Source organism: Serinus canaria, chromosome 3, assembly GCF_022539315.1.
Source record: "Serinus canaria isolate serCan28SL12 chromosome 3, serCan2020, whole genome shotgun sequence".
NCBI lineage: Eukaryota > Metazoa > Chordata > Aves > Passeriformes > Fringillidae > Serinus > Serinus canaria.
The window spans coordinates 34,496,879-34,523,419 of record NC_066316.1 but is presented as its reverse complement, the minus strand read 5'-3'; the positions used below and the strand labels follow the sequence as shown (position 1 = coordinate 34,523,419).

At 36.6% G+C, this 26,541-nt stretch overlaps 1 protein-coding gene across 3 annotated transcripts in view; it reads left to right on the top strand.

The window, feature by feature from the left end:
• CRIM1 (cysteine rich transmembrane BMP regulator 1) overlaps window positions 1–26,541 on the top strand; it is a 174,312-nt gene that overhangs the window by 78,616 nt on the left and 69,155 nt on the right. For 2 of the 3 annotated variants that reach the window (XM_050972858.1, XM_009091824.4), the window contains exons 3-5: window positions 2,913–3,155; window positions 9,987–10,107; window positions 26,097–26,218. The exons of the other annotated variant lie outside the window; for it this stretch is intronic. In XM_050972858.1, the coding sequence (XP_050828815.1) occupies window positions 2,913–3,155; window positions 9,987–10,107; window positions 26,097–26,218 (486 nt within the window). The remainder of the gene's footprint in view (window positions 1–2,912; window positions 3,156–9,986; window positions 10,108–26,096; window positions 26,219–26,541) is intronic. 3 annotated transcript variants of the gene reach the window in all.

Sequence of the window (26,541 nt, the reverse complement as noted above, 5' to 3'; positions counted from 1 at the left end):
AATACAGCTTGGCATTACCCTGCTACCTGTCTTTTGAGGCTGTTGGTGTATTTTTAATTATTTTGTTCTTACATGGGTTTTTTTTAATGTTCCTTTTGTAAGGTATAGAAATGTTGGTTAATAAAGGGAAAAAAAAGCTATTAAACAGTTCTTGTTTGATGAAATCTTAAATAGCTGTATATATTGGAATTAAATCAGGAATTCTGCTAAAGCAGTGACATTTATGGCTGTATTAATGTTTATAATTTATTTTGAGAACAGATTAAATTTCAGTGCCTTCCTTGACAAAGTAATGAAAAGGTAGAACTAGTTTAGTGTAATGAATCTCTGGTAGAGAAGATTTTGTCATTTGCTGAGATAACAAGAAGAAAAACCTTGAAACTTTTCTGAGTGGTTGCTGTCTTTTGTCCAAACTTGGTGTCAAAATGAGGAGCCTACATCAGCTTTTACCGATGCAGTAAAACTAATCTCCCATCTTCTTCTATTACAGTGAATTCTGGACTTGGAGAGCAATTACACTAGCATGATTCTAGCTGATTAAAGCTTTAACTAACAAGTAGGAATGCTACACTTGGAGCTGCTGCTTTTTCATGTTCTAGATAAAGATGATGTTTAAGGAAACACTTAATGTACTGCTGACCACACATTGTTTTAGTCAGTAGCTGCTTTCCATAAAGAAAAACAGCACCTAAATCAAGAAACAAATTATGACACAGTCTGCAAAAAATTTCTTAACCTGATTTTGGCTATGCTAGGGGGCTAGAGTTTGGGAAGATGAAAGATAATTGTCTGTTGGTTGATCCAGCTTGGTTGAATGTGTTTGACTTTCCTGTTGCTCAGTTGCATTTGTGTATTGGGAGAGGAATGTTTCAACATGTACATAGTTTGAGATGTAATTTGGAAGCACAATATTTACATGAGTATTAATAGGAAGTCATAAGTAGGGTTTTATCTATTAATTTTTTAGGACTCTGAAGTACAAATGTACTAGTGACACTGGATTAAGAAGAAAACCTTAGGTTTATAAATATCTACTGGTGTTACATTACCTGGAATTAAAACATAAACATGTCTTTTGTGAGGTGGTGGTTATGTTTAAATAATTTTCTCTGAAAATGGTGCTGGCTTTATACAAGAGTCCTGTCACAGTCTGTAACCTTGAACTCCATTAGGTACAATACTCTAACATGGAATAGGCTGTCAAAAATAACTGCAAAACACTGAGTGAATATTTCATACAAAAGTACTTGTCATGGTTCTCTATTTTAAATTTCTCTCTTCTATGGCCTGTGATGCTTCTTATATGTTGGTAGTGACACATCCTTGTTTTCATATCATTGCTGGGTGACCTTACCAACTCCAGCAGCAGGCTTTGCATTGGTCTTCAAATATGATGCATCTACAGTCCTGAATAGTCTGAATTTGAACAGTTTGATGTGCATTTCTGACAAAACTTGCCTTTTGGAGAGTTAGCCAAATTGGTCAAAAATAGTTTTTCATGTATTTGACCAATTGTGTGGCTCAAATTTCATTTGTATTGAATTATATGAGCAGTCCTTAAGGACTTATATCTATATATATATGTGTGTGTAAATGCAGTCAAGTGAAAAAGAGCAGGTCAACTATTTAAAATACTTATAATCCAAAGTATTTTCATGAGAGAGATTGCATGAGGATGGGATTATCTATTAGTCATGGAAATTGGAAGATCAGTGGATGCATAATGCTAGGGCACATAAAGTTATGAACAGTGGGAATTTAAGGGAGAACAAGTGGTCTGTCAAGAGCCTATCATGAGTATGTACTTTAAGGTCTGCTACTGCAACAGTTCTATCACTACTCCGTGCGTGTTGAGCAAACATGCAGTGGAAAATTAAAATAATTTTAAAAGCTTGAGTGTCAAGCCTTTTATTACATGCATAAACTAAAGGCTATCAATACAGTACTGAAACTAGTATGTTATGTATTGTTTATATACAATATAAACTCTGCAGTGAGCCCCCGTAACCAGTAACCATTGTTCTGTCTGAACAATGTGTTTAATAAAGCAGATAAGAACCTAAACATTAGGGTAGGTTTGAAAAAAAAAAAATTGGTCTTAAAAATGTTATTTAAAGTTCTAGGCAAAATACATGTCTAGTCAAGGCTGTTTAAAGATAGATGGAAATAGTAGGATTTTTAAGTGTAAGAAAAGAGCTATAATGCTATCTAGTAGCACATTTAGGTTAGTAACCTTTGATGCTTTTAAGAAAAAACACAAATTACTTGTACATGAAGGAATCATAGAATATCCTGAGTTAGAAGGGATGCATAAGGACCATCAACAAACCTCATCATCACCATAGTAAAACCTCATATCTCTTAGTGTTCGAGCTGCTGAAGTATGTAGGAACACTTCTAATGTGAACATTGGGAGTATGTACAGGAAAAATCCTTTTCTGCCAAAGTATTCAAATATGCTAGCTGTTGAACTTTCAGCTTGCTTTTTGAATGTGTGAGAGCTCAGTTCAGGTTAATAAATCAAGCAATTTAAATCAGTCCATAATGGAAGGTCTTAGGAAACTAAAGTAATAGGTGTGAACATCAGGGCTGACATGATATGACAAGTTGTTTCTTAACATCCTGGCCAAATGCAAGTTCACAGCTCTGGTTGAGACTGTGTGGGTTCAGCCATCACTCACCTTGCGCAAATTAGAAATTTTGTAAAATATTTCATAAGACACCTGGCATCTTGCAAATAACTATAGTTTTTAAGGATATTTGGTAATTGTTGCTAATCAGTTCAGCAGCAGCTGTCTCCTTTTTTATTGAAGGGGGCAGGGAGAAGAGAGGGAGCTTTTATCTGAGTCGATCTTCACAACTTCAGTGTTTTACTGACACGTATGGCATGATGATTTTTCTCTCCCTTTCAGAAGAGAAACCTGATTGCTCCAAGGCTCGCTGTGAGGTCCAGTTTTCTCCTCGATGTCCAGAAGATTCCATCTTGATTGAAGGCTATGCACCCCCTGGTGAATGCTGCCCACTCCCAAGCCGTTGTGTGTGTAATCCTGCAGGCTGCTTGAGGAAGGTTTGCCAGCCTGGCTATTTGAATATATTGGTTTCTAAGGCATCAGGAAAGCCAGGGGAATGCTGTGATCTCTATGAATGCAAGCCAGGTAAAAGTAGATACAATTTCTTTTCCCATTTTTCAATTTTTGCTAACAAGTAAAATAATGTATATAATTTCATCCAGGAAAGCCTATAGAACTTCTAAATTCTTCTGATTATTCTTGAAAGTTAAGTATTGTATCTGTAGGCAATACCCATTAAAAAAACCACAGGGTAAAATTATTATGGTAAATTTTACTTTCGTTTTTCTTTAGACATTAATTTAAACTGAGCAGCAAGGGAAAAGTAACCTAGTGAGAACATTGCATTTCTGCCAATGAATGCTACTAGTGCAAGTGACATGCTTTATATATTGATTAGATTATACACAGCTTTTTCATAGTAGGAATACATTGTGTGTGAACAGGGAATTAGGATTTCTGTTTTAAGATCTCTCTAGATTTTCAAGTGTTGGCCCTTAAAAACTGCAGAGCAAAAGGATTATGTGGGCATTCTAAAAAACTGTACAACATTTTCAATGTTTACTCATCTTCCATTTCATGAGAACACAAATCACACTTTCTTGTGATTTATTATTCCAACTGAAGTGGAAGATGTAATTCACTCTTTGATCCGGGCTTTGGTAAGATAAATAGTCAAAACAGAGGACTGAAAGCAAGCATATAAAATGGTATAATCCAAAACATTATATGCAAACAGTGCTATATTTCAAGTGAGCTTAAACAGTGCCTTTCCTATGCTTGTTTAACATTTTCCTAAATCTTCCACAGAAGAAGACTGCAGTCTTTGTATCGTCTAGTGCTTCTCTTTGTGTTTTTTCCCTAATATTTAGTGCAAATCTGTGTGGAAATCTAAACAAACTTTTTTGTACCCTGTCCTCAGTAGTTGGGAACAAATTTTTTACTATAATTTTTTGCCCTGAAAAATTTTGTCACCATGGGCTTCTTTCATCTAGAAGTAGCTGTAATTTCTTGTGACATGGTCTTTCTTGACTCCTCCCTGGTTATGTTTCCTTTCTAGAAGTTTTTTACAGTGAATCCACACGTTAGCATGTGGTATGCAAAAGCAGACTAAGATTTTGGGAGACTCTTCATCAGCACTAAATACTTTACAATAATTGCCCTCTGTTTGTCATGCAAAACTTTAAATAAGATTGTAACTGTTTTACAAGAAGTATTTCTAGTTGGTGAACTGCTGTGATGCCAGGATCTTTCTGTAGTATGAGTGCTACTGAACTACTCATATATTTGTACTTTTTAATTCCTCCTATATACTTCAATTATGCCTTCACTGAATTTTGTTGTGCTGACTTTGGATTATTTATCATTTTCAAAAGAAATTTTAGCTTTGATCATGTCCTCTATTTGAATTCCCATCTTGTAGCTGGCAAATAAATCCATCCAGACTTGCCCATGGAAATGACTTCTTGAAAGCTGTTTTCTACTTTCTAGTTTTACAGAGTCTTCAAATTGGATATGATTCTCTATCACATTAGTGAATTTATGTAACTCTGTCTGTATTGTTTTCTGAAGAGGTTTGTATTTTTTGCTGTAGGGAGTTGTAAGAGGTGAAGGTACATGGGACTGGGAAAATGGAGATGTGTGTTAGGAGGATAGAAGAGCAGAGGCTTTGAAGAGATTGGGGAAGGAAAGAAACTGACGGCATTTAAGGGAAACGTAGAGCTTTGCAAATGGGGCTTAGAAGCTGAGAGACCTGGTAATAAACCCTGCATCTTTGGAGTTTGACTCGGTATCCTGAAGAACTGTAGGCAAGAAGAGTGAGAGAGAAACTGAGCTGTATGAACTTACTGAAATGCCATATTGCTAGAAAAATATGGGTGATGAACAGAGGAAGAGGGAGGTTGGTATTCATGGAGAGACTCTTGTGAGGCTGCTGTCATCAGTTTTACTGAATATGTCAGCAAGTCCATGGAGTTAACATGTTGAACAGAGAAAAATATGTTTCTGTTATTTGCCACAGACCTAAAAACATTAGTTCTGTATGTTATGCTTCCAGAACACTCTTCCTGCACCTCCATGTCTGCATAACCAGCCTCAATAGGTTATGCAAAGATTTTGCACCAGCAAGGGCTTTTTGGTGGAAATAAAGCTGGGAGGACTACTTCCTATGACAGCAGTGCTGCTGTATGCCAAGATAAAGGTCTTGTGCAATTAAAACATAAATTGTGTTTATTTCTGTTCCTTAAAAAAAATATCACTGCTCTCTAGTTAACTCTGGCATTTGAGTTGGGAACCTTCTGCTGAGAACTGCGTGTGTTCAAGTGCTGTGATTGGCAATGGAGTTAGTGAAAGGAAAAGAAAGTGTTTCCTCAACACTAAATATTAGAATAAAAATAAAATTATTCATTTTGAGATCCACTTCCTCTTCTGCTCCTTTTACTTTAGGAATACAATTGTGAAGGCATTGGTGTTCAGTTAAAATGAATACTGAAGAAACTTCGTAGCTTAGTCGTTGATGTCTATTAAACTCCAGCTAAATTTGCTTTAAATGGTCTTACCTGTTGCTTCACCAAGTATCTCATCACAGTTGTGGCACCTACTGAGAGCAAGTGTGTCATGCTCATTGTTTTACTGTGGTTGCAAAGCTCAGAGATGAGACAACCCTGGTTTGGTTCCATAAGAAACCTCTTTTATTCCTACAACACTGTGGGAACTCAGCGCATCACCTCGGATGCTCTGAGTCCCAGGGAGACCCCTCGGGGGGCTCAGAAGTCCTGGAATGTAGCCAAAGGCACCTGGTGGCTTAATTTTGACCCTTCAAGGGTCGTGCTATCAAAGCATGAGGATATAGAAGTTTCAGAGGTTTGAATGGTGTAGGGCAGGTGTTTTTATAGAATAGAACATAGATTTTAGGATTTTGGTAGAGGGGGGTCTAATGGAGGCAAGATGGAGGATTCAGGCCCGACCTCGTGGCTTTTCTCCTTCTTCTTGTCATCCATCTTCTCTGTGATGTGTGCATTTTAGATTGGTTCATACTAAAAGTGCACTGTTTAATAAAGGTGATGGGTATTGGGGAAAAATTGTAAATATCACATACGCAATTATCAGTATAAGAATGTACGACCGCCCTAAAGGGGCAGAGAGTGCTTGTGGCTGCCTTGCTGGTCAGATCTCGGCTGGGCAGAACAAAAACCTTAGAGATAAGCTTTAATAAACAACCTGAAGACTGAACTATAGAGGAGTCCAGACTCGTCTGTTCATCGCGGGCTGCCTGCGAACCGTCCCACGCGAACCACCCCACGCATGTCCGACAGAGACACACAGCCGATCGGACACAACACGTGTGTAACTGTCCATTCACAGTAGGGAATTTAGTCAATTTGCATTGAATTTAGTTTTAAGATGGGGATTACATTTCTCAAAACATATTTTCAATTTTTTTTTTTCTTAGAGATAGTTTGAATGAGCAATCTCAAATAGAACTGCATAATGTGTTAGCAGCAAAAATAAAAATAACCCAAAACAAGATTTGTGGGAGTGTATGTGCTAGGAACATGAACTATGAACAGGGACATTTTTAAAATCATGTTTGCTTGTATAAACATGATTGAGTTAAAATCTAAATTAAAATGTTTTTTGCTGAAGTGTTGGTAGGAACTCTAGCTGTCACTTCTGAATAAAACAAGCTAAATAGTTACTTTGGCAGTTGTCCAACAGATGCTTGTTGTACGTTTTTTGATAATTTTTGTTGTTGCATATGGTGCAATGGAGAGTGTCATTATTTTAGTTTCTGACATCTTTGGGAAAGCATTGGGAAATGTCTGTCATGATAGATATAACCTGTGTTGAAAGGACTACTCATTTGTCATTTTTCAGAAGTCTTTTTGGCAGAGCTTTCATTCACTCATCTCCAGCATGGCCTGAAATTTTTTTTTTTCCTCTATCAAATACTGGTTTAAGCACAATTGTAAAGAAAATGTTATTGTTTGCCTTACTTCTTTGGGGAATTCTGTGCAGTCAGGGTTGATGGAAAGTCTGAGACTGGCAGCATAATTTTGTAGGTAGTGTGTAATGACGCACAGGGAAGGAGCTTGTGCTCCACCCTGATCCAGCTTCAGTGTTGAAAATCAGATCTGGAGCTTATACAGTCTTGCACTAAGGACAAGGGTCAGCAAAATCAAGTTTTTATAAAGAGCTTAGAGAAATAGAATTCTATAATGTTTTTCTTTCGTACTCTGTTATTTGCAGAATAGTACTTACATTGTTTTGTTGCATGCTTTGTTAAAAGCTTATGTTGACAGAACTTGAGATAGGAGTTGGAAAGGATTGGACAGAAAGAGTGAGGAAGAATTATAGATACATTTCTAATGAAGCTGGAGAAATGGCTTTTCAGTTGGCAATGAAGGTGAGGGAGGGGAAAAATCAACAAATGTGGAGATCCATGTTGGGAAATGCCTGGGATCGGGCATTTAAGGAAGTGGTTCAGGCAGTGAGATAGCTGCATTGAAGATCTAGGAATGCTGTTGTTGTATGTAATATGTTCTGAGTTTCATGGAATGTAAAAGGGACAAAGCTTTGTCATGGGAAGATACTTCCTTTCTACTTCTCCCATGGCAGACAGTGTGACTGCCAGTATCATGTGTAGTTATGTTGTGTTGTGCTGTTCATGAGTTGAAATGCATCTGAACTGAAAGCAGAGGATGTCATGTGATACTTCCACGCTGTAAAAGCAGACTCTGTATCCTTGTACTGAGCCCTCAGAAATTTGCAACTTTTGAAGCCTTAGCCTGTGCTGAGCCACTGTTTCATCAGAAATACAAATACTGACTTGCTTCTTCACCATTCGATGCTTAGGTATTTATTTAGATCTTGCCCTAAAAACTGTACATTGTATTAGTTTAAGAGCCAGCCATGTTATTAGTTGAAATGTGTCAGGGTGAAACATAACACACTTAGTGTACTTTGATAACTTACTCTACTAGAAAGTTTTATTCACCTGGTTTCATTAGCAGTTTCAAAACCTTTGGTTTTGGAATCTACAAAGGAGGTAGCACGTGACTGCAGATATGTCAGGGTCTGCAACCATGGCAGGGTTTTTCAGCTTATTTTTCAGAATATTTTCAGCTTATCTGTTAGTTTCTGTCAATACTTTTTTTCAGTTTGAGAAACCCATTTAAATCTGGAAGAAAGTAGGAATTTCTTTCCTTTTTCAAATATTTTTCATTTCTTAGCTGTCTTCATCTCTCTCCTGTGAGGAAACTGTGAGAGAGATGGGACTGTAGCATCTGGAGAAGAGAAGGCTCAGAGGAGATCTCCTCAATACACCTGAAGGGGGTGTAAAAGCAGAGCCAGGTTCTTTTCAGTGGTGCCTAGTCACAGGACCAGAGAGGCAAGAGGCACAAATAGAAACACAGGAGGTTCCCTCTGAACTTCAGGAAACACCTTTTTCACAATGAGCACTGGGCACTGACACAGTTTTCCCAGAGAGGTAGTGGAGTCTCCATCCATCCATGGAGATATTGAAAAGCCACCTGGGCATAATCTGGGGCAGCCAGATCTACAGGGCCTGGCTTGGGAACCTCTAAGAGGTCTGTCCAACCTTGGCTGCTTTATGATTAATCTAATATATGATAATTAATCTAATAATGATAAAGAGAAAAAGTTTGAGTAGTCTTAACTTGGGGTTTGTTTGTAATGTTTTTGAAGTTTGTACTTGATTAAAAAAGACAGTCTGGGCTGCTTTTCAGTGTTAATGAGCCATGTACTATCACACTGTAACCACTGCAATGGAAATAGGAAGAGCAGATGTAATTCTGAACCTGATGGTTCACATGACAGAATCAGTTATTGCTGTGTAGCACTGAGGATCAAGCTTGAAAAATGTGCAACCAGGAGAGGAAAAATGGCCCTTTGAAGGTTATGAGCTCTTGCAAGAAATGTGGGTAGCTTTGTTAAGCTGCTTTAGTAGTTCGTAAAGGTGCTGTGATAGTGTCAATACTACAGTGAAGTTTAATCAGTAATCAGGGATACTGTGCTGCATAATTTACGGCCTGATAATATTCTGTTCATCCTTCTTGCTCAGTCAGAAAGTAGCTCATTTCTTAGAGAGGGAACTGTGTTTTATTCTGCACTTTCTAAGTATAATTATGAAAAGGCCTAGCAGATACATGTTACCTGAGCTGGTAGTGTTTGTTACATGGAAGACTTAGAACCAAGTAAGAGCAAGATGTGTTTTAGCTTTCCTAAGTATAACTTAGAACATTAAATATATATTTAGCCTGGTTTGGTTTTTTTTTCTTTTGGATTTTTAGGCATTTGTTGCTTTCTAAAAACTGTCGGTCAGTTTTTCTTGTTAAGTAGAATTCTTCTTCTCACTAATGCAGAAAGATTTGTTAACTTGCATTTCATTTTTGCCATATATAAATATACAAACAAGACAACCTAATAAAATAGTCCTTAAAAATGTATATTAAATATGCACATGTATATCTGTAGTGTATTTCTTTTTTCTTCCTGTAACCCAAGTATTTTGCTGTTGAAACAGACTTTAATCAGTTAAAAATAAAACAATTAATTGTTTACCATTTTAAAAGCTGGAGGGAATATATATTCTTCCATAACTAGGGTGCTTCAATTAGCTAATATTCACGGTTTTAATTATTGTGTAAGGTTGCCTGTCTAACTTCTGTAAATTTTTATTAACTATTATCAGTTCAGTTGCTTCCTAATAATTTTAAAAAGTGAGTCTTAAAGAGAAAGGGAGGCTTTTTGTAATGTTACCCAGCAAGCACACATTTCATTGGATAATTTTTGTGACTTAAAAGGCTGATGCAATAAGTGGTTGCTTATGAGGAAGTAATTTGCAGAAAGCTTCTAAAGCATGAGTAAAAGAAATGTTCTTCTTCCCTTCCTCCATAGTGTTCAGTGTGGATTGCAGCACAGTCGAATGCCCTCCTGTTCAGCAAGTTGTTTGCCCCCTGGATAGCTATGAAACCCAAGTCAGGCTGACGGCCGATGGCTGCTGCACCCTGCCCACAAGGTTGGTGTCTCGATGGCTCAGTCATTTCTAACTTGTTCTCCACAACTCAAGCACTGTAAATACAGGATAAGAATGCACACTTCTGTGACAATAAATGCTGATACTGAATATGAATATAACCTACACAAAGTAGGTTATTTCTGGTGGAAGTACAGAATCGTGTATTTTCAAGGCAGAAAAAAGGTTTTCACGGGATAGATGCATGAAGTTGGTTTCTGCTAAAATTATTTGAGGAGTTCATGTCTCTTGATTGACTTTCAATTAATTCAATTAATTTTGCAAAAGTTTACTTTTGAAGGTGTTTGATGGTAAGGAGTTAAGTGATGGAGATGACAGAAGACATGCTAGAAAAAATCTCATCTAGTTAAAGAAGAAAAAACATCTAATTTTTTGCTTGACCACTTAAAAAGTGAAAGATGGAACTCTCTGGAACTGTAGGGGAACAGAAATTTCAAGTACTTGCTTGCATTTTAACTTCTGTTGTTGCTCAAGTAGGTATAACTTACTGTGATTAAAAAATTAAGACAGTTTTAGAATTGGTTTTGTTCCTCAGTTATGCAACACTATTTGAGTTTGTGTTTTTACAACAAATTTCCCAAAACCTGATTCATGAATATGCCAAATAAATACATATTCAAGCAAAAATTAACATAAATGAAAATATTTTACACCAAAAAGAAAATTTTTCTTGTAGATGTAGCTAGTTGACCTACTTAGTGGAAAGTCACTGGAGCCATAGAATACTGTCATATTCTCAGTCCCTTGTGTAAAGTGGTAAAAAACTTGCAAATAATTAAGAAAGTCGAAGATGGCAACGATTGTGTAATCAAGGTTGTTCTCTTTTGAGAACCCTTTGGGTGCACATTTACTGTGGCATCTTCTCAGTATCCTCCCTTTATTCTTTGACATATTTTCTGTAAATTTTCTAGGAACTGGAATGATGTATTAGTTCAGAGCTGACCTGGCTAGCAGGGACTGTGCAGGAGTCTGCAGATTGTGTACAGTCATCATACTGCCATTGTTGCAAATAGAGCTCAGCGTGTTCAAGACAACTAGAATAAAATGCTGCTAAAGACTGTATTCAGAAAGATAGATTATAAAGTCAAAGAAGCAGTCACAGATTAATATTTTATAAATTTAGAGTTCAGATTAACACTTAGTAACATTGATACATTAGAAAGATTAATGGTACATTTTTACTTCCAAATTTGTTTCTGCTTGTTGGATTAAAAAGTGAAACATAAGCCAAATTATTTTTGTTTCGCAAAAGTAAAATTATGTTCTATTTTTATGCAGTCTAATATAACTTATGGTTTGCAAGTGCTTGGGTGAAGAGAATGAAAAATATCCACTTCATTCATTGTCAGTGATAATTTCAATGTTCCTTCTATCAGGAAATATAGAGTACCAAGAAAGTAAATCTTTATTTACTTCAGAAAAATCACTAGTTTGAAATATCTTCCATTTCTAGTACACATGTGTGAACTGATCTTGAATAGAACACCTAGAGCAAGCACGTTCTTCAAAGAATCTTTTTATTTTGTTGAGAATGTTTAAAAATAAAGTCGGTTTGCTGGGCGCCAACCGATGACTGTCGGCGTGTGTGGCAAGTCAGTGATGAAAGCAGTGTTCCCTTCTCCTGTGCACAAAGGTCCCAACTGTACAAGCAGGCTTACAGCATGTGAATTACTATATGATTGTGGATTCCTGAAACCTCTTTGAAATCAGTTGTTGCACATTCCTGGGATCAGAGTTTAACAAGAGGTCAGAGCTAGGATAGAGGAGTACTTAGCTCCTGGAGCCTTCGGATCTGAAGGGGGTTTTGTGTTAATACCTCTGCCCTCCTTGATGTATAAAACTGCAAAATACCTCCACAATTAGCATAACCTAGTATGTCTGCAGGCAGGTAGAAACAATTGTTGGTGTCTTGCACTCCTCCACTATTTTTTAATTTTATGTTTCAGTCTACGTTGCTATATGTTTTTATTAAGTGGGTTGCTATTTGGATTGCCTTAAATCAGCCAAAGCAATAATACATTTTTTAATGGAGTAGGTGAGAAAGAAAGAAGAAGAACTGAATCTGGCAGCAGTATGATCTTACAGATGCTTTACATGTTGTGTGCCTGCTAGAAATATATTTAGTTATTTTGATTTTCATAAATTACTGTGCTTCTTAAGGAAGACAGTGCTGTAGTCATCATTCATGTGCTGTAAGTAAAGATTTTATTTGAAGGGAGGAATAAAGGAGCACAGACGTGGGGATAATAGAAAAGAAAGCTTTTAAAAAGAAGATTAGAGAAAAGTGCTGGTATGAAAAGAGGAAACAGAAAGGGAAACAAAGTGCAGTTACATGGAACATGAAAATTGAGCCAGTTGACTTCAGGTTCAGTGTTTCCTCAGATTTGAGGAGAAACCCTTTATATTTGAAGGGCCTCTGTGAGACTTGCATGTTAAAATTATGGAAAACAAAGTATGGTAGGAAAATGGGATGGTTATCCTTAATTTCAAAATTTCCAAATAAAATATTAAGAATGATGAAATATCAACATGGCCTTTTCTGAGATTCAGTTTAGAATCACCTAATTGCATATCACATCTCTTTTTCATTGTTAGAATTAAGTTCAAAAGAAGTGGCACTGTATTTTTTTTTAGTGTACATTTGAGAATAATTTATTAAAAGCAGAGACATTGTTCTGTAAGGTCATGGACTTTAGACAGTCATTTAGACTTCATGAAATTGTGTTTTTAAGACTATAAACTCTTTGAAGAAATTGTGATTGTCTGTTTCATTTACTGCCACTGAAATAAAAGTGTAATACAAACAGAACCAGAAAGCAATTAAAGGAGAGTGCCATGGTTAAGGACAGATGACATGTCACTGAGCTGGTTAACAAGTAGTTGATAGTTTCACATACTGTAGGAGTAGATTGACTTCTGCTGCACATCTTGTTCTTGGCCTTGTGCATAATATGCTGGGAAAATGGAGATCCTTAAATATGATGATAAGTTGGCATTTCTTTTGTGAGCAAACTCTTGAATGCATACTCATAACAATGAAAACTCCTTGAGCAATGCCAGGGGAAAAGTGGGGATAGTAAACATCTGATGCCATAAATTCTTGTTCTTGCACTCAGAGGTTACATTTAGTGTCACACTGATTTCTAATGCAGTGCTTCAAACAGAACAAAACATACTGATTTGGCATCAACATCAAAATACCAGTTGCTTCAGCTTTCATCAGGCTGTTATGAGACACTTATCTTAAATTTCCAGCAATTATGTTAGGAAAGCTAAATGTTTGGAAAACAGGAAAACAGCTATTATGTTAGGAAAGTTTAGAACAGTCTGTCTCTGGTCTTGGTAAAGATGCTTGCTTCTCCAAGGAGGTTGTTGAACAAAAAGTATATTAGAGCTCTTACAGAAAACATTACTGGAATTTTTTTTATTGCAGGTTTGTGATCTTCTATTAGAAAGGTGAATGTGTCAATATCAGCTTTACAGAATCTGTTTTCTTAGAATGTTCCCAGTTTGTCCTGCTGTAAATTAAGTTTCTTCAAATTTACAGATTCCTTTGGGAATTTATTTTTAAGTGTAAAAATCTTTATCAAAATCTGTTTTATTTTTTTATCTGTGAAAAATGGAACAGGACAATGATAATAAGATACTTCTACTTATATTTTTATTGCTCACATAGTTTTGTGCATGTTTCATAAGATTTTTACAACATAGTATATGGCCTGTTTGGATAGCTTTGCTCCTAATATTTTTGGATTTTTTTTTTCTTTGTGACTGTTGTCAGAATAATTTGGAAGTTTAGTCTTTATTAGGTCTCTGCTTCTTGCTACTGTTTTATACATCTGCTTCTGTGCTATCATGTTACAAATTTGGTAATTTCAAGATTCATTCAGTGCTCTGTTCTCAGAGATATTTCACACACACTCCTCCCCCTGCCCTCAGCTATTCTTGGTCAGTCTTTTAATAAAACCAGATAACCAAGAAAACTCCATAGAGAGCACTGAGATGTTAGCTCTGTGCCAATATTAAAAAGGACGAAACCTCAGTAATTAAATCTGGTTGTCTTGTTATCAGTTCTGAGAAAAATAGTGGGAAAACTGATAGAGGATTGAATTAAGGATTAAAGGATGTAATTATATCTAGAAGCAACCAGTGTTGCTGGAATCTGATTTGGTCTTCTGAAGATACTGTTTGCCTTAAAAACTTGACCATCAGAGTGCCTTCCTTTCAATTTCTGTCTTCCATCATCTCTAGTAATTTTTTTAAATTGGATTCTAGCTTTAAACAAAACAAACAAATTAAAAACAACTGGGATTTTTTAATTAATATTGTCTCACAGGGTTTACTTTATAAAATGGAAATGTATCCCCTTCCCCAAACTACTTATCATTGAAGGACGTTTCCCACACCTCCGTCAGATTTTTGTGAGTGACTCAGTCTCAATGACTCAGCGTCATTTTCCTTTAGCTCCTGAGAGGAACTCTTGCAGCATATGCATGCTGGCTTGAATATCTTGCTGTTAATATAGGATATAGTAGTATTCTTCTGAGAGGAGAGAAGAATCCAGGATTAGTATGTTCACTAAATCCCAGTAGTAAGTTTGCTTCACATGCTTCTTAAAAAAGTTCACACCATAATCTTAATATGTTGTAGATTTGAAGAAGGTCAGAAATAATTGATATTTATAAATATATCAAAATTTCCAGTATTTTATTTTCTGCCTGAGTCCTACCTTTAAAAAAAGCAATTTCAAGAATTATGTGGTGGGATGAGGAGAAGATAAAACAATTGTAAATTAAGCATAGCAGGAGCAGGTAAATTTCATATGCCAAAAAAGTGATTAAAAGCTTTTTACAGATGCAGTCTTGCAAGATTGGAGCCCAAAAGGCTTGGGCTTGATGGATGAGCAAATGAAGATGCTTTGAATTGGACCATTTCACTATCACTTAGTTACAGATAGCTGAATGGCATTACAAATGCAAACCTCTCAGTTGGCTCAAGTGGCATGAAGGAGTAGGATTATATTTGTATTGTTTAGAAGAAAACCTCTGAAAAAATTCTTAAATGAATTAGTCATAGAATTCTTTTTTCCTTGTTCAATAGTCTTTGCCCTGTCATTTTTCTCTTGTATGTGGCTAAAATGTCTCAATCTGGGGCTGCTGTGAATGGCAGTGCCACCGTTTGGCCTGCATTATGGTAAAGAAGTAAAGTGTGCTTGGTCAGCAAGCCCAAGTCTCTGGATGATCAAATCTTGGTTTACGTTTTCATCATCTACTCAGCCCCATTGGAGGGTCAGAGGGGCAATTAAAGTATGCGCATTAAAGATTTGCTTAGAAAACAGCCCAGTTCTTCCTCCCACCCCAAATTTTTAAATATTTTCATTTTTATACTGCTCATGGAAATGAGTACTACCTTGATTTACTAGGAAATAGTTTTTTAGATAAGGTTTAATTTAAGCTATATCTGGATAGAAATGGAATATAACTTGGAAAAGAACTAGACTAAAATTCTCTATCATATTTAATTGCCTTTCAATTTATGACAGAGTAGGAAGGAGAGTAAATCTACAAAAATGTACATCACTTTAAGAATCTTCTTAAGAGAATGATGTTTTTTATCTGTCCTCTATAAAATATTTTTAATGTGAGTGCACATTATTTATCAGTTCTAAAGGTGTTAAGGCTAAGTAGCAATCTAGCTTTAAAATTTGTGTATACCGTTGCTGAATTGGTTTTGATTCCAAAGGAAGAAATTACCTATTTTATTACTTTTAATCTTTTGTTTCTAATGAAAACTTATGTTGTCTTAGGTTTAATAGAGATATCACTCGAGAAATTCACCATTAGCAGTTTCACTTGTACTTTTCAGAAAATCTATAGATATGTTAAAAGCCATGCTGTTTTTCCATGTAAGTGAATTGAAACAAGGGTCCTGTGGCAGTTGATTATGCAAAAATCACATCTCTTTAGGGAGCATTTAAGTTTATGTAGAATTAATGTAGTGATAGGGCAAGTGATAATGGTTTTAAACTGAAAGAGTGTAGATTCAAGTTAGATATTAGGAAGAAATTTTTCACCATCATGGTGGTAAAACACTGGAACAAGTTTCCCAGAGAACAAGTAGATGCCCCATCCCTGGAAGTGTTCAAGGCCATCTTGGATGGGGCTTTTACCAGCCTGGTCTAGTGGAAGTTCTCCCTACACGTGGCAGCTGTTCTATGATTCCATGATCTTTTGTCCTCCTAGATGACTTTGTCCCATAATAAATTACTTTTACTGTACTTTATCTGCTTTTATGGCACTTGGACATGTTGTTATTGTATCCTATATTGTGTCCACAACCTGTCATGGCATTCATTAGCCAGTCTTGTGTATTTCATGTTACACCAGTGCCTAGGCAACCTAGTGCCAGCAACACAAAAATCAGCACAGTTCTTTTCTTCTCATTCTGTGACAGCCACCAGAATCGTAACTGGGAAGTTTACTGTTGTAAGTTCCCTTTTAAGCTATAATCAAATATATTTCCATTGTATGAGAGCACCCATACACAGGTAGTTGGATAATGTTTTTCTTCTGACAGCATCTGTAGAGGTGGCCTCTGAGTCCCTGATTAACTTTGCAGCTATCCCATTTAGTAGGAAGGGTATTTTGCACCTGTTCTGTTCATTATTCTTAGCTTTTAGGTTGTTTCAGATCTTCTCTATGTCGTTCCTTGGGAGTCTCACATTTGTCTAGATTTTCTTAGGTCTTCTTGTCTTTGGAAGACAGGAAGACCTAAGAAAATCTAGACAAATGTGAGACTTCTTAATTTCATGAAAATGTTTCGGTGTTCCATACTGCATTCACCACTTGGATCCCTTCAACTTTCTTCAGAGGACAGTCATGATTTTCCATCAAGTGTAACTTTTCTTTATTTTCTCCTGTACCAGTAACCTCTCTTAAGCAACTTTTGCTGATACAGAGATCTCCCTTGTATTTGATCTAGAATTTTAAATCCTTCTCCACCCATCTCATCCTCAAGAATTGGTATCCAAGAGAAAGTGGTTGTGGATCCCAGTTTTTGCTAAAGGAAGGTTCAGCTGGAACTGGTAAAATGAATCATGGATCCAAGACCTGTATCTTCCTGAGATTTCTGTTCAGGGATTGGCTTCTGAGTAACCTGGCTAGCTGGATCAAAGGTCTGTTTTAAGGACTCTACAGAAGCTTTTTTATGCCCTGAGTTGTGTCGTCAGCTTCTTAGAAACTCTGGTTTCTAATCCTGGCCAACTTGCTCAGCTCAGGCTGTTTCTCCTGCACTTTAGCTCTAGCAGTCCACTTTGCCATCCCAAGAGCATCAGTACCATGGTAGTGTAACACTTGATGTTGAATTTCAGACTCTGCTCCTTATTGAAGAGGCAGGTTTATATTGAAGGAAAGCTCTACGTTGATGACAGCTGAACCCATCCCATGTTCCATTCAGGCTTGCAGTAGGCTTTTGTTTAATGGTTGAATATCTGGATAGAGGTGTTTAGGCATTTTCATTCTAGCCTTTAAAATCCCCAGAAGTTAGGAAAGGGTGGATATTTTTCCCAGGAAAACCATTTTGCTTCATTCAGCTCTGCTGAGATATTCAGTCCTGCTTACAAACTGCGCTGTATTGAATATCCACAAAATGCGAGGATAACAAGGATGGTGTGTAACCTTTCTAGGTGACCCATATTTCATGTCTGTCTTCTCCTGATGTCTTCCAGGAGAGGTAATGAATTGCTGAACTCAGAGTTCAAGCATTCCCCTTCTTCCCCACTACAGCTGCCTCAGAAATTCCCATGTGTTCTCAGTGTGATGGTAGTTATTGCTGCCTTGGCGTTGAGCCTCACCATGTGGGTTGTTTTGGCCAGCAACCATATTTTCCTGAAGTACAGAGATGAGGAAAAGATGATATGTTGGTTGGTTGGTTGTTTCTTTAAAGCCATCTTAGTATAAAACTTGAACAGTAGCTCTTGAAACACAAGGCATTTCTGGAGCCTGATGGCTGACTCCTGAGTGTCAGAGACCTCAGACAAGGAGAGGAAACATGAGAATGTTTGCAGAAGAAATAGCCTGTTAATCTTTTGCAGAAGAAGCTGTAAGACATTGTAAAGACAGAGGTCCCTGCTTGCATCTTTTTTAAGATCAGCATGTGTTATCTGTTAAAAATACACATCTGTGGTCTTCCACCAGCTTCTAGGAAATATTCAATTGGAAAACCTGAAAGGCAATGCCACCTAAAGGAAGAAGCACATTTCCCAAGAGCAAAACAAAACAAAAAAAACCCATTTGCAGTGGGGGAGAAAGTATCAGTGATAGCTATGCAAGCAGTTTCCTTTTTATGGAAAAATATCTGTAGTATTCTAATCTGACTATGTGCTGAGTTAATGGTATATTTACTCTTCCACTGTGAAACTTGGAAAGAAATTTTAAACCAGATAAATTAAAGTGACTCCTAATTGTGTCTACTTTTAGGTGGTGTTTTATGCTTGAAATTATAATGATGTTGTAGGGTCTATAGAATTTGGTTTGTTTCCATTCTTTATAAGCAAGCTGGTGGGTGACCTCTTTCAGCTTATAATAAGCTGGTAGATACATCTTTCTATTTCAATTTTTGTTTTCACTTGTTGGTCCAACAATTAGTGTGTACCTTGACAACACTGAGTATTATTTTTTCCTCTTTCTCCTGAGACTTCCCACTGTGTTTTCTGTCATTTATTCTACTTAATCAGCCATTAGCTTGTTTGGAAATTGAATAAGTGATTTAGTTGAGAATAATTTCTGACTTATACAGGCAAATTTCTGTTTGTATCACAGAGATCAATAATATCTGACTGTTGCCTTCAGACTCACAAGTGCACAGATGTCTAGGGAGACCCTTGTACATAATAATGCAATAGAATTATAATTTGGATGCTTGCATTTTAAAAGGAAAATAGATATGTATTCCCCAGCAGTTTCCAATGGTACTTGGAGCAGATAATATCAACATTGTAGAGGTTATATGAAGAGTGTGAAGTTGTGTTTGCTGTAGAAAATAGCGGGAAATGTCATGTCAGAATTCAGCAGCCACAAATTCTGCTTCTTTCTTCCTTCTTAAATTATTGAATAATTAAGTGGAATTGAAGGTTGTGGACCATTTTAAAATGAAAAGTGGTTTCTCACTGCTGTTCTATGAAATGTCATTGGTGAATTTCAGTCTGGTTTCTACAAAAGCATTACAGTTCTTGCACGAATGGTTTCTACTACACGGAAAGGGTCTCATTAATTGAGTAGAGTTGTTTGGTCTCAAAACCACTTAGACTTTAGAGCAAATTTTGGTCTTCATTTTTATTCAGGATCAGGTCAAATGGGGACTCTGAGCAATGTGATGTAGTTGAAGATGTCCCTGATAATTGCGGGGGTGGGACCGGACTAGACAACCTTTAAAGGTTCCTTTCCGACACAAGCCATTTTTTTTTTTAACCTTCCCTAAACTTGTACAGAATTGCATTTAGGGATTTGAGAAAGGTGTTCAATAGCATGAATGGCATGGAAAAAAACTCAACTTGAAATATTTATTAGGGTTTGGATTTTGTTCTTGCAAAGAGGAGAAAGTGGTCATGAAATTAAACGGTAATGAATTTTGGGGAAGCTTTTGGGAGTTTTTCCTTTTTTGTTGGTTTTCAAGTGTTTTTTTGTTTGCTTATGGCAAAGCTATCTCTGATGGCTTAGTTGTAGAGAGATATGTCATTCAGGAGTAAGAAGGTTTGGAGTTACAGAAATATGGAAGTTTATGAATTACTTATAAAACTATCATCTATCTGTAAGTGATTTTTGAGCAGAAGTCCTCAGGAATTGTGTTTTATTTGTAGGAGGATCAGATGTTTATAATTCCTCATTAAACAGTAGTTGAATAAGAAAAGAAATAGCTTTTCATAATATCAGAAAACTGACATTTGTATACATCTTAACTAGTACCTTATCTTTAGATTTGAAATGTTTGTTATATTATGAAGGGTGAAGCTGATAAGACTAAAAAAAGAGTAGCTGAGGTTCACAGTGGTAAAAACCACAGAGACCATCAACAGAAAAAAGCACCTGCTGGTATGGAAAAATGTGAGAAAAATACAGAGTTGAACTAGTTTATGTTGTATTTTATTTCCTGTACTGATGAATTCAATCCATATGTTTGTGCACTTGAAAAAAATCAGCACACTTGAAAAGTCAGCGTGTTTGGTCACTGGTTGTATGCCTGCTGCATCTCTGGCATCACTCTTTTGTGTCTGTCCTCTTCTTCTGTCTCAGCCCTCAGGAACACAGAGGAGTTGATTTATATTAGTCAAAGGATGAAAGGAAGTTTTTTAGTCAGATGAACTCTAGATCCTAATTAGCTTTGGAATCTACTTGATGTGAATGCCGAATTTATGACAACTTCCCTTGCTTAGCATCTGTTTGCTATTTCCTAATGCTAATAATATGCAAAAGATGCACAACAATGTTCCCTTTCATGGTATCTTTAATTAAAAGCTAGATAGTTGACTTTTGTAATATTTAAAAGCCCCCTGTATATAGAATTTACTATACTCATGGAAAAATTCACTGTCGTGTTGGGTGTCTCTAACAATATTTGGATTTTAAAAAGGAATTCTTACTTGGGAGCACACTAACTTTGATTTCTCAATAAGTAAACCCCCTGAAAATTAAAATAGGAAGAATTTCCATATGAGTCAGTTTGCATAGAAGTGATGTAAAACTTCTGAGCATTAGCAAACAGTCTCATAGTAAGTGTTATATGCAGCTTCCACAGTTCTTCTGTCATCTCTCTTTAGAGGTTTACTATTGATCTTTGAAATAAAATAATGAAAGATTTCCATGAAAAAAAATATTTTCATTACTGATTTTCTGAATACTATCTTTAAAACCAAAAATACATGAAACAGTGAGACTGAATTTGTGAGCAAAAACTCTCCAGCCTGTCTGCCTGAAAATTTAGGAAAATTCTAGTTGAAATTCACGTATGGTGGTATCCCAATGGCTTTGGCTTTGCCTGCAGTGCACGCAGTGGCTTTGTCCTGTCTGCTTAACTCACCTTGTGGATTCAGGTGTGAATAACATGGAAATAATTCTTCAATCATTTCATGAGATTGCTATGTCAATATTTAATTTTGCTGTATCATCATTGCTTATATCATGTGCTTGATGGTAGCTGGGGTCTTGCAGTTAAACTTTCCTTTGCCACTGTCCATCTTTGATAATGCTCTTCTGAAAATTCCTAATTTCACAGTATCCTTAAGTGCTTATTTTATTAACACATCTGTGCAAGTTTTATCTTCTGAAATAAGTGTCAATAATGTTAATGCAAATTGTACTAGATTGCTGCAAGGGGGGTAAAAAAAAAGAACTGTGATAAAATCTCCACAGGAATGTGATGTATGTTTCAGGAATGCTTTTCTCTAGTCTCAATGCTTTAGACTTTAATTTTGTTTTGATCCTCAAAATAAATATCCCTCTTGTCAATACACCCCTGCTTCAACCCTCCCATTCACTGATACTAAATCTTTTTTTCCAGGGTGCCTGTTCTTATTTTCATAGCCATTATGCCTGGTGCCTGGAGAACTCTTTTGATCCTACCATCAAAACAGCTTTTCTGAGGCTAAGCATGCCCTTCTCTCTTTAAATCTGTTTAATAACAGAAGCAAATGAACCAAGATAATTGGATTTGAAGTAAAAGTTGTAATTTACAAGTATTCAATTTGATTTTTTTTTTATCTTCTTACTTTTCCTTTTTGCACTTTTGGGGACATAAAGAAAAGAGCTAAGAGATTGTATTTAAAAAAAAAAACCAAACAACAAAAATCAAACCAAAAAAACCCCACCACCAACACACCTCAAACATAAACTAAACTAAACTTACTTATCTTCTGAAGAGCTTTAAAAACTGATTTTAAAAATCAGGCCATTCGTATTACTGAAGGAGTCACCTTCCTCAAATGCTTCCTCTATGAAGCATTGGTTGATGGTACATCATCTCATTTCTGCTTCTTTATATACTGAAGTTTGCCTTGCTCAGTTTTTGAAATTTATAGGATTACTGTTGTTGGGTGAGTTTTTCTTGGGGTGGTGATTTTTTGCTGTTGGGTTGGGGATCTTTGGGTTTTTTTGCTTGTTTTTTTAGCCTGAAGAACTGGAGATAATTCCATTTATCAGTCAGGTCAGTTTTATATTTGCAAAATGTTAGTGCAGCAAATCTCTTCCTCAGGATTCCTGGTTCCTTCCAGGCCATGCCACCACCCTTTCAGGTGCCATAAAGATTCTTACATTGCTGTCTAATTCTTCTGATGTCTTTCTGGGCTCTCTTGTAAAGTAATGTTGTACCCTGGTACAGGACTGTTCTTCCTTGTTAAAAGGACATGTTCTTGGCTTGACTTGAGTGCTGTTATGGTAATAACATGCCAAGAGGCTTGTTTCCTTGCAGAGTGTCAGGGGCAGATACTGGATGCCAACTTCCTGGTGCCTTGAGTGCTGCCCTCCCTTTAACACCAGAACTCTTGGATGCCGCAATGCCGTTTGAAGTTGCGGTCTGTCACTGCAGGCCATGTGCAGGGAGAAGGTCCCCACAGGGCAGTCTTCTCTTGGGGCAGGTTTCCTTGTAGCAACTTCTGCTGGGACTGCTTTCCTTAGGCAAGCTGCAGTTATGGGGGCAGCAGCTCAGGACCAGCCTGGTGCCTTACTGAGCAGCAGTCTGAACAGCTGAATTTTAGAGAAATCAGCCTAAGAGGGACCATGGCCACTGTCAACAGGCTTAACTCAAACTGACCTGCTCAACTTCCTCAAGCCTAATGTTCCATTTCCAAGGTAAGATATACACAGGTGGATAGCTGCCTGTGGCAGACCACCAACCTGGGCTGCTCCATCCATCCCTCTGCTCCAAAAGGCACTTCAGAAAAATCTGTTTCTATAACACTCATCTTGCTCTCTTGCTGAGAATGGGATCACTTATTCCAGATTTTCAAATGTTGTTTTGGCAGCGTGACAGCCATGCTCAGCTACCAGAGTTCCTTGGGTTTCTTTCTGACAGACTTCTGTCTCCAAAACAATGTTTTCCATGCTAATAGCCTGGACAATGGTCAAAGGTTTTCCTAGCAGAGCTGGCTGAAAAGAATGAAGACTATTTAGAAGTCCATCTAACATCATTTTCTACTTTGACATTCTCTTATGCATGGATTATGTTTTAACCAAATGGGAGGTCAATTTATAAAATTTTGGAGTGTTGAGGTTTTGTTTGCTTGCAGTTATGAGTATGTGAAACTTTCATTACTCTGAAGAGGAGGGAGTTTTTTCTGGAGGAAAAAAATGTTGGCTCCCACCAATCTTTTAAATATCTCTTTCATCCCTTTTTATGGAAGATTGTCCTATCTTAAGTTATTTAAAGTGGTGATTCATAGTTTCTTGTGGTTTAGTTTTGTATTTTGGTTTTTGTTTGTTTGGTTGGGTTTTTTTTTGAGCTGTTGACTGGGAAAAAATGAGAGCAGGAAAGTACAAGTTATTAATAATTTAATATTGCAGTTCTAGGAGTTACAAGGAATATGAGACAAAAACAAAGATACTTCTGAGAAAGCTTGTTTTGAAGGCAGTAGAACTAAGAGTGGTAATTTCAGCTCATGAAACTTGGAAAATTAAGATCCACAACTATTATCCTAATGTGTTCTATTTTCTCTAAATTTTCAGGAAGTTTGATTTACCTATTTTCCTAGATGAAAATGAGAAACATCATCAGGATGTTTAATACTGGGCTATTGAAGTGAAACTTCAATTTTTATTTAGGATTTTAATACCACTTACAGATTGTGTCTGCACTTTTTTTCTGTCATATATGTTTTAAAAGATTTTTTTTCTTTTTCATTAGTAACATGTTAGTAGCTATTTCTGTGTTTCATTCTTCTCAGAAAGCAAAAACATCTTTCAAAACAGTCTGCTATGTGGAATGTCCTGGTTTTGCATGGGAGGTGCCCTCGACCCATGCAAACCTAGGACATCAGGTTAAGGTACAAATTCCATTACCCTGACAGTGCTAATTTTTCTTTTTCATTGATCACTAGAGGTCATATATTTTTTCCACCCCTGATGGTATATTTTTTACCATCTTCCTGAACTATTGGGACAGCAAAAGTGAGAGATAGTAGTAATTCTGTAAAATCATTTACAGTCGTCTTAAAGGGAAACTGCTGTCACAAATCCTTTGGATTTTTTGATCACATGGAGTAGAAGCCAGAATGCCTTTTCTTCCTTCTACATCTCTGATGGCAAACAACACATGGTAAAGAAAATAATTAGGTTCCCTCTGTCTTTGTATTGACAAATAAGTTGAGAAGAAAATGTCACAAGCAAAGATGTGATAAATAAAACTTTGATTTTTGTACTCTTACTTTTTTGTTTAGTCCATTGTCCTTTACTCTTATGGGAAGCATAGTATTATTTTAAAAAAACCAAAAAAACCAAAAAAAAAACCAAACACTCAAGCAAAGCAAACCAACAACAACAAAAAAAACCCCACCAAACCTTCAAATGCTTGCTTTAAAGGTGTTGCTATACTGTAGCATACATGTGCACATAAAGTTTTCTTGATGTATTTAGCATTATTTGTGAAACTGACTTTATCTCTTTACAGTAACATGCTTCTGTAATGCAGTATTTTAAGAATCCTTTTACATTGTTTAATAAAGGTTCTGTGAGATTCCTTGACTTAACTTGTATTTCTTGCAAATTTCATTTTGAGTAGTACCTTACACTGGAGAAGATAATAATTTTATCTAACACTGATGAGGTTAAAGGGAGAGACATTAAAAACTTCTCTGTTGAGAGGTGATTCTTCCTCATTCATTGGATGCTGATCTGAGATGAAATAGCTGTTGGGCAGTTAAGGAAACATGCATGGCACAGAAGTACCAAACTTCTTGCTTTTTGAGCATAAAGAATAAGAAATGCAGTAAGGGCTGATGCTGCTTCTTGTTGTTTAATGTGGGGATTATCTTAGGATACTTAAAATATTTGAAGTGTTTATTAACAAGTAGAGTTTTTATTTCTTTAACTCATAATTACAGGATCTTCTATTTCTTAAGCAGGAATCTTAAGCAGAATTATATAAGCAGGAATCATTGCATCCCTAAAATGTGCTCATTGTTCAGGGCAAGAACTCTGTTAAATGTAAACTTATCAAAAGTCTTAAGTGTTTGACTTTTAAACTGTAATGTTAATCATAAAGCAAAGAATCTGGAAGCAAACATGACTATTGTTTCTCTACATTTTATATCTCCCAGTTCACTAGGCTGTTTTTCTTAAATGAGCAAATAAATATTACTTACATGGAGCAAGTAGTCCTTTTAGAATGATCCAAAATTAACCACAGTATTTAATATACCTAGCTTCCCACATTATTTGGCGTCACATGTAATTGGTTTCACCTTCTGCAAACTGCACCACCGTCAACTCCAAAAGAGAGCTTCCAATTATTTTCATTCAGCTTAGATTTAATGATTCCAGTCTTCCTTTCTCTTTAATTTTTCCCAAGATTACACAGGATATAATATGGTTTCCTAATGAGAGAACACCCTTCTGATGAAGGGTGCAATTTCTGTTATTAGTGTTTCATCAGTTTTGGTTATTCAAGACAGAATTGGAGGAGAAGCCTTATTTTGCGAGTGTGGAGAACACAGTTATGCAGTTTTCAAAGTTTTACACAGGGCAGAAGAGCACCATTGGTGTTGCACACTGCCACCTTTCTGTCTGCTTGGCAGCAGAGTTTGGATGGTAAAAAGAACCCTTCAGGTTGATAACATATCTTAGTTGTTGAGTTAATAAGATGATTCTAAGGCATGAACGTGCCAAAGCTGTAACTTGTGCTCTTTCTGGTTTTCTCTTGCTTATTCCTTCACCTTGTACGTGGCTCCCTTTATTTACAGGTTTTTCCTTGCTGTTCTTTGGTTTCAGATGCGAGTGTCTCACTGGTCTCTGTGGCTTCCCCATGTGCGAGGCAGGCTCCGTGCCCCAGATAGTCTCGCGTGGAGATGGGACACCTGGCAAGTGCTGCGATGTCTTTGAATGTGTCAACGGTATGTGAAACTTCCTCCAGCACCTCAGCAGGAGGGGCTTTTGTCTCTCTGGGGGATGCTGGGCATTTGCTTATTTCTTATTATGTTGTCAAGATCGAAGAGAATTAATTGTCTTGAGTTTGATTCAGTAAGAAGGAAGTGGAAGTTTAGGTGAAGATACTGACGTGGGAAACTGTCATTTTGAAGTTGTCACACTGCTTTAGTTTCTGAAGCACTTTTCTCTGTGACTCAGGGAATTACAGTTTTAGCAAGACTTCCTTGCTGCATGTTTTTCATATAGTCTTTTGCCAGTAGCAAATGCTAGAGGCCTTCTAGAAGTGAAA